We start from the raw sequence: 9378 nt of genomic DNA, 5'->3' as shown, positions 1-9378 counted from the left end.
TTTCATCCGCTATTTATTTTCCCATAGACATGTCGTCAAATGCTTATAAAATAGTTGTACTTCGTTTAACCTAACGGTTCAGCTAACGCTATAATCGGGAGAGACCATAGAACATTTCACTTGGACCAAAACTAAAAAAACCCCAGAAGAAACATTTTCTTTAAACCCGCATTTTTCTTTTACGTTTTGGTCCCAGTGAAATGTTATGCGATCTCTCCTGTTTCTAAATATATCTGTACCGTTTGGTTTGAACCAGTACAACTATTTTTATACGCATTTTACGAAATGTGTATGAGAAAACAAATGGCGGATGAAAATCTCTGGTACAGTGCTGAAGCAGGAAGTAGGCGGTCACTTTGCCTCTATATTGATCAATCAATCAATCATCAATCATTGATTAACGTGGGGAAAATGACAGTTTTAGATTCGCTAACCTGTAGCTAACAAACAAGCTCTTGATGTTATCAGACATTTGGGAACATTAGCTAGACTACATTAAAAACAGTGCGCATGCGCAGTACAGTGCCTATAGTCGCAGAGGAACAACAGGCGCCCGGTTTGTGAGCGTCTAAACGGTGCTTTACGGCAGCAGATGAGAGAGGGGGCAGGGCTGGAGCAGAGAGAGAGCAGAGAGAGAGCTTGCCAACCGCCAATCAAATTCATAGAAGAAGAAGAAGAGATAGAGCTGATCTAATCGATCAGTGATCAGTTATTGTCGATGATCAGTATGGTGGATCTCTGTAAGCCCAAACTCATCCTGCTGTTCAGCGGCAAGAGGAAGTCTGGGAAAGACCACGTGACCGACCACATCCTCAACAGGTATGTTATTGATGTCAAATCGAGTCATTCTATATAACATAGCGTTACTTTAGCCCCGTATTGGTACTCGTTCTGTTAGCTACCGCTACCTGTCAGAAAGAGTCCCGTGTGCCTACATAGACTAGCATGCGACTTTCGCTCCCAAGCTGCTGTCTACATCAGCTATATACGCACGTATTTACTGGTCCCACAGAAACATTTCGAAGACACCTACTTGAGAACAAGGGTTCATTGCTTCTTGACAATGTGTTTAGAAAGCTCGACTCTGCTCATAAATGCATCTTTTCATCCAAAGTCTGTGCTGGTGATATTATGTTTTTTTACCGAGCTTTCGACCAGAGTGGGGCGCTGTTGAGCGCTCTGACGGCTGGGAGCTCTAACCCGGAAAAAATAATATCACCAGCACTAAACTCAGCCCTCAGTCTTAATCCGTTTCACTCCTGTAAGACTGAGAATATTACTATTTAAATCTTTGCATAACGTTAGGTGGCGCTGTTGGAAGCCTTGCATCGGAGAACCAATCATGAGTGTTGTGGGCGGGCCTGCTTGCTGGGCGCAGTGACGCTCATGCAGAACCAGTGTCTCGCAAAACATCGCCGCGTTTGCGGAGAAACATATTAATCACTTAGAAACAAACATAACCTGTTAATAGGACGTGTTTCATCCGGCCCCGGCGGCTAGAGGTCTTTTCCCCAGCGATAAGCCAGACTCCTGAGGCTAATCGTGCATTCCTTTATAACTGGGGACTGGTAATCTTACGACTTCAAAGGTCATGAGCTGGGCGGTGACGTCACTAGAGCTGGTATTTCCCATTCCAAACTCGTAGGAGCCTCAGCAGCCCCAACCTAAAAAATCCAAGATGGCTGCGCCGCGCAACAACAGTAGTAGTAATCGTAGTAATAATGTTTAGCACTTCTGTTTTGTTTGTGTCTCATTAAATCAGCTGTACACACAGCACGGCCTAACTTCTATCTGTGTGGACATGAGGCTGCAGTGTTTGTATGCGCAAAATGCCGTGAAATGCCTTGTTATCAACTGTTATTGCTAACAATGGCTAGCCTGGCTAGCGACTGGATCTGACCAATGAACAGTGAACTTCCCAGCTCAAGTTTTCTGCAAATGGAACGCTAACAAAACGGATGTGATGTCATTTAGCCTCCACATCCCAGTTATTTTGCGATAAAGGAACGTTACAGAGCCTGCTGATGACTCACAGTAGCAAGCGGACCACTTCCGGGTAGGAAACATTATTGTAAAATAAACAACAGCTATAAATTTTGTTTGGAGCATATCAGCTTCATGCTCTGTGTTAGGACTATGATAAATGGCATTGCCGCTACCAAATAAAATTCTAATAATAAATGTAGGCGTGTCTGCTGCCGGCCGTTCTCGCCGGGCTCGGACAGACAGTTTCTGACAGTGAAATTCCCAGACGTTTGGTGGTGCAGCTCACCAAACGTCTGGGAGCCGACTTCTCAACACAGGCTTTGATCATCCCGGGCCACTTACTGATACTTATGCTTAAATTAACCCACTCATATTCTGGTTTATTTCTAGAAAAACATTTTGGATAGTGGAAATTCTAATTGGCTGGTAACTTTAAAATCTAGCAGCCATATTGGCAGGTGTTCAAAAAAGTTAATTTCAAGCCCTGCAGGGAGAGCAGGTGGTGACATAGGAGTGAGTGAGGAAAAGGATCAAATATTGGTGGTTAAGACTGAATAGTGACATCACAACTGTTAATGTAAAATTAATTAAGCGTCGTAAGTCCTCGGATCCGCTCGAAGGACCAGTTTGTAAGGAAGTTTGTGTGAAGTTTACTGGATCTTAGGTAAGAGCTCACGGGCAGTGATCGGTTAGAACCACAGAGATGTCTATCAGGCAATTTATTGGAGATATCAGGCAGAAGCAATATACAGAGCAGCAGATAGATAGCTTACAGATCGCAGAAAGGGAACAGGACCTAATTAAACATGATAGAACAACACTTTTATACCTGCCGCATTCGAGGTATGACATCATTGGTGATGTCACAACGTCCCGGGAGGTATGACATCATCGATGACCTCACAAAGTCACGTCTGCCATCACACAGTCTGGAGACAGCCTAGACCGTCTGACATCGCTGATGACCTCACAGGGGAAACTGACATCACCGATGACCTCACAAGGTGAACTCTGACATCGGCGGTGACACCATCATTGCGTCGTGGGCTCCTTGGTTCGTGGGCGTCAATTGCCCCAAGAACAGGCCTGCTGGTGGGCCATTACGGAGCATTTTCTACAATTCCTCTAAACCTGGCTTCAAATGCCCCACATTTTTCGCGCCGGCGCAGTTCGGCCCCCAGCCCTCAGCAAAATCTGGCCTCCTGGTAGGGAGGACATTTTTTGTGGTCCTCTCCATCATCAAAGTTGCCCATCCCTGATCTAACCTGGTACCAACTATGAATCTATGGGAGGTATTTGAATGGCAACAGTGCCCTCTAGCGTTTATATAGCACAAATGCGGTAAAAAAAAAGAAGAAAAAAAAGTTAAATGGTTACACACTGGTAGAAGGTCCCGAGTACATGTTTAGAAATTCGTTAACACCCCTAATCTGGGGCACAAAGACACGGTTTCCTGTGGATGCTTGTCATGTTCAGTGGCCAAAAAGAATATAACCTCTCAAAGCATTTTCTGTACACGATATCTAAAGGCAAAGGGGTCCAAACGTATATCAGGTTGTGGATTGCAGTTCAAAAACTAAATTGTCGCTCTCCACATTGTCAATAAAAATATCACATGATGTAACGCTGTGGTTCCTCTCACCGTGTTCTGCAGGTTAGGTTCTGATGTGTGCTGTGTTCTGCGTCTGTCTGGTCCTCTCAAACAGCAGTATGCTCAGGTCAGTACACACATTATTATATTATTAATAGTAATTATTAACACACCTAAAAAGGCCCTTAGACTATCTCCACACTTTGTTTCGTGCTGTACCAGTACAGAGCTGGGAAAAAAAGGCTCTTATCTTTACAACCATCCACCGAAAGTACCAAGCAGGCCTGCTTTATTGCACAATCCAAAACAACAAAACCAAAACGTCAAATCCAAGACGTCAAAACTTGCCATTTTCACTTTCAGCGTGTAGGTTGCTAGCTTGCTAGCTAACGTTGTTTCACAGTGGCGGAGGCAATTGAGAGTGGACACACAGGGAGCCAATGGCAGAGCTTATACCCGCAGCCTGCCTCCGTTAAGTCTGACTAAAAGGCCCTATATACATAAGAATTGTGAAGCAATTTACATTAAAACGTTTTTTTTGCCAATGAGTGAACGTGATCTTAGTTTTCAGGGAAAATCCAACAGAGTGACGGTACGTTTCTGCGTGCTCCACCAGTAAACCAGAGAAGAAGATCCACAGTAGGGTTTCATCCCGGGAAACGCCATCCTACCCATTTCCCGGGAAATGAATGACGGGAAACCGGGAAAAAATGTTATATTTTACATGCAGAACATATTGGAATAGGCCTATATTTAGAAATATGCCGACAGTTTACTTTCTTAAATGATATAGCCTATGTTTTAAAAGAATATGTAATATATTAGGCTACTGTAAGCAGTGCTAGTCATTAAATTATCACGATGTATATGCATTTCGGAGACATCAAAGTGAATCAATCAACCAACAATCAATTTCATGTTTATATAGCGCCAAACAACGAGGTATTGCAAGGCCGATTTTAAGATTAAATACTCTCCGACAACAATGCTACAGCCAGTAATTTGAAATGTGATATCCTTTGCAGAGTGGAATTAATTTCTGATTTTATTTCAGCGTGTTTTGGCTATGCGCCTTTGTGCGCCGGTGGAACACACTGAAAGCTTATTGCACATAGCCTAATTAATAATAAACACAAAGCCCACAATGTTTCTTTTCTTTTCTACACTTCTGACTTGCTTGAGGGGATTGATTGTGCCATGACCGTTAATGCAGTAGCCTACGAGACGGCGATCGAGCACCGTGCAAACTTGACCAGCGGTGAAAACGACAGTCAGCCCAGCCGTGCGTCCTCGGTTCATATGCCCCAGGTTGGGCATGATGGTCTGGTCGTAGTCGACGTCCGTGCACAGAGGGGTGGAGATGATCTGATAAAGCAGTGCGGTATGGAGATTATGACTGGGCACGGCTGGAAGACGAGTGGGGCCCTAGCGCGGCAGCCCATATCCAAAATGACGCGATGCCAAGTATCAGACAGCATTGATGTCGTGCGTAAAAGAGCGTGAAAACAAGCTGATCGACGCATTTACGGCAGTTTCCACAACTCTAAGAAAATGGTTAGCCTAGGCTACTACAGGATTTATTTATACACCAATCCAGGCGGTTGGTGAATTATATAAACCCTAACGGCACTATAGAGGCTAATACATACAGCCTAAAAAGTTCGTTAAATTGCGATGTTTTGCCTTAATTAATCAATATTAATGCCACCAAATAATACGTTCGGTCAGGTTGGGAACTAGGTATATTTCTCCTTGATGCATACTTTTTTTTATCAATTTCCGGGGCTTCATTTCCTGTTTCCCAGTATGCCTCATTTTCAGGAAAAATATTAAACCCTAATCCACAGGTTGCAACGTTGGTTAATGTGGAGTCTGCTGTGTGATGTTCTCTTGTTGTGTGTTGGTTCTGCCCCCTCTGTCGACCAAGCTGGACCTGGTTCTGATGTTCTGTGGTTCCAGTAGGAACACGGTCTGGACCTGCAGAAGCTCCTGTCTGAGATTCTGATGTTCTCTGTGGTTCCTGTAGGAACACGGTCTGGACCTGCAGAAGCTCCCGTCTGAGATTCTGATGTTCTCTGTGGTTCCTGTAGGAACACGGTCTGGACCTCCAGAAGCTCCTGTCTGAGATTCTGATGTTCTCTGTGGTTCCTGTAGGAACACGGTCTGGACCTGCAGAAGCTCCTGTCTGAGATTCTGATGTTCTCTGTGGTTCCTGTAGGAACACGGTCTGGACCTGCAGAAGCTCCTGGGCTCTGGCTCGTATAAGGAGGACTTCCGGGCTGAGATGATCCTCTGGGGAGAAACACGAAGACGCCAAGACCCCGGCTTCTTCTGTCGCCTAGCAACCAGGGGAGCAACACAGCCTGTCTGGGTACTCATACTGTTAGAAAGGTTTTTTGTGCAACAGGTTCAGGGAATGAACACCACTATGTTACAACGGTCAGGTCATATAAGGAGGGAGTTCCAGACAATCTGGTCAGGTTGAATATATTTATTGTGACTGTTGCTTTTATTGTCCTGTGTGGTTCTGAAATAAACAGAGGAATCAAACTTATATATATATATATATATATATATATATATATATATATATATATATACCGTATATATATATATCAGTTTGATATATATATACGGTATATTTATATATACCGTATATATATATATCACCAACTATACAGAGTGCATGAACTTAGGATTCTGCATTAAAGCATTCATCATCAAAAGGATAGTGTTTAAACTATAGCCAATAACCAACACTGACAGCATGAGCAGGATTTACCATTAAACAATACAAATCACTACTTACGTTCTTCATAGACGCACACATAGGTCTTGCTGCTAGGATCAACTCACACAATGAACTGAGCAGAGGGTTTAAGGAGAAGTTAAGGAGGGTTTCAGGGGAAGGAGCAAATGTGAGGTGTGGAGGATTATGGGAAACTGAGTCCAGGATGTAACAGTCCAGAAGTAACTCTTTTGTACACATACTCTAAATGTCAATCAATCAATCTTATATTTATACAGCACCAAATCGCAACAAGAGTTATCTCAAGGCTACTAACACTACTAACAATACTACTGCCATTCTACCAATAGTCCTAATAATACTGGAGTACTAACAACACTATTGTTGTCATGTTATCACTTCATTCTGACTTTATCAATCTTTATTGCTACAACTCCATTTACAAAACATGTGAACAGAGACTTCCAGACTGATGTTATTGATCAATGTTGATTAATCTTGGCTTTCTTGGCTAATAAGATGTGATTGGTCTGATTGATAATGTCATTGAAATGATTGCTGATGTCATTGGTCAGCTGGTGAGTGACGCGCGGCGGCTGTCGGACCTACAGTGGTTCCGGGTGGCGTTTCCCCGTCAGACACGCTGCGTTCGGGTCCAAGCCTCAGACCAGACCAGGACCCAGAGGGGCTGGACCTTCACTGCTGGTCTGTCTATCTGTTAACCCTGTCCGTCTGTCCTCTCTCTGTGTCTGTTAACCATGTCTGTCTCTGTCTGTTAACCTGTTTGTCTGTCTCTCTGTGTCTTTTAACCTGTCTGTCTGCCTCTCACTGTCTGTTAACCCTGTCTGTCTGTCTCCCTCTGTCTGTTAAACTGTCTGTCTCTCTCTCAGGGATTGACGATGCTGAGTCTGAGTGTGGATTGGACACCTTGCATCATGATTGTATCATCAGGAACGAGGCTGACGCCCCCTCGTTAGAGGAGCAGCTGCAGCCAATCCTGAAGTTAGCTGAGACGGCACGGCAGAGCTAGGTCATTATTATTATCATTATTATTATCTGCAGACAGAAGTCATAGAAAGTCCTGAGGCTGTCTGAGGACATGTCATTCACCCTAATCATCAAATAAATAAACATTAGTAATTATGTTGTGTATATATGTAATAATATGTAATATCAATCAATCATCAATCATCAATCAATCATTTTTAATACATGTCCCAGAACATGCCCCATCAGGCAGTAGTGGTTATTACAACATCATTACTAGTTTAAAAGTAGTAATAAAGGCACACTTCAGAATTATACTAACATTATTACTAATTAAATTTTTTCAATTTTTCAACTTTGATCCAGAGCGTCATAGCCCTCTCTTATATTATCTTCTTTTAACATTATTACTAGTTTGAAAAGTAATAAAGGCACACTTCAATATTATACAATACATATACATTTGTTGCAATATGTACAGATTCCAAAAGACCATCTACTCCCTTCCTAATAATTACAGAGAGAACAATTGAGTAATCAAATATTGCGGAGGAGTTTAATTTAAAAAATATGTCTAAATCTTCTAAATATTGTTTGTTTGCTTCCATTTCTTTACATCACCTGCAGGGGCAGCGACGTGACGGACCGGCTTGTTGCAGACTGGCTCTAACCTGGACCTGTTGTTTCCTCGGGGAGTAGGGATGGGGTGCCGTTTCAAATTGATCCGATACCGGTGCTAAAACGATACTTTTCAAATGGTACCAGTGCCTAAACAGAAGATTTTTTTTTTTTTCCCAAGAGGATTTAAAGTGTGTAGGGAATATACACTAGGGTTGTGGGGGGGTGGAAATCGATTCTTAAAGCTGAAAGTACAACAAACGCATGTGAAGATAGGCAGAACATGAAATCAGACACACCGGCTGTAGTTGCTCCCGTCCCAACCAGCCAAAAATCGAACAAGCACTGCTATCAAAGCATCCACCCAACTCGGAAAGGGTGAAACGAATCACAAAATCCATTACTACTTTTATTGCCATGGATATACGCCCGTACTCAGTCATTGAGAACCAGGGATTCCGCCCTATACTTTGGAGCCAAGGTGCGTCTCATCTCGCTGGTTTTTTACCGACACACTGATCCCCAGACTGTACAATGAGACCAAAGCCCAAGTTATGGACTCACTGAAGAAAGCGGGTAGGATATCTCTAACTTGTGATGCGTGGACAACCATTGTACTGCGCACTTCATCACTGAACACTAGGGGTGCACCGATCGATCGGCAAGCAATCTGTATCGGCCGATTTTGACCTCAAATATGCGATCGGCGATCGGCAATTTTTTTATATTAAAAAATAATAATAATAATAATAATTAAAAAAAGCCCTATCACTAATCAGGCTTTCCAACGATATAAAATACAATGCCAATTGGTATTATTAAAGGGGAGAAATAATCGACCTAAAATAACGTTTCCAAACTTTCTTTGAGGAGTTTATATATCGGTGATCGGTAATCGGTGATCGGTTGATGATCGGTTGGGCAGATATTTCCCATAGGCGATCGGCAATCGGTGATCGGTGGCAAAAAACGTGATCGGTGCACCCCTACTGAACACTGACAGTGGCAGCTAGCGTCTCATGGACTCCGAACAAGAGTGATGACTGAGAGCCACACGGGTGCAAATGTGACGGAGCTGTTACAACATGTAGAAGAAGTGATTCAGAATATGCTGAAGTGAAGTGAATTTACTACAAGGATGCTGCTACAGACACAACTGGCACCAGGGCTTTAGTGGTGGCTAAACGCACATAAACGCCGTTTAGGTACCTTTTTCAATGCTCTGCAGCGTTTAGGCACCTTTTAAGATCGTTTACTCACATTTTTAAATCGTTTATGCACTTATTATTGCACGCGTTTTACAGGTACTGTAGGCTACACGGTCCCGGTCACGTTGGTGCCTTTCTCGAGCTGCGCTTGCCTGCCCAGACAAACAACTTGACGGTGCCAGCAGCGATGCCCAATGCGCATTTGGAGACCAGCTCATGGTGAGCTGAACGTAGGTTGG

The 9378-nt window shown here is 43.2% G+C and overlaps 1 protein-coding gene across 1 annotated transcript; it reads left to right on the top strand.

Moving 5' to 3' along the window:
• Window positions 1-727: 727 nt before the first annotated feature.
• Window positions 728-8078, top strand: LOC310798958 (phosphomevalonate kinase-like; the record flags this gene model as incomplete). Its single annotated transcript, XM_083661516.1, has 6 exons — window positions 728-819; window positions 3641-3704; window positions 5796-5948; window positions 6902-7031; window positions 7217-7356; window positions 7941-8078. The coding sequence occupies 5 exons, from the start codon at window positions 728-730 to the stop codon at window positions 7354-7356; spliced, it is 579 nt and encodes a 192-aa protein (XP_083517642.1). The 3' UTR covers window positions 7941-8078.
• Between the last annotated feature and the right edge of the window lie 1300 nt (window positions 8079-9378).

The sequence above is a fragment of the Poromitra crassiceps genome, assembly GCF_964638095.1.
Source record: "Poromitra crassiceps genome assembly, chromosome: 26".
Classification (NCBI taxonomy): domain Eukaryota; kingdom Metazoa; phylum Chordata; class Actinopteri; order Beryciformes; family Melamphaidae; genus Poromitra; species Poromitra crassiceps.
The sequence above is the reverse complement of the archived record's forward strand: the minus strand, read 5'-3'. Positions and strand labels throughout refer to the sequence as shown.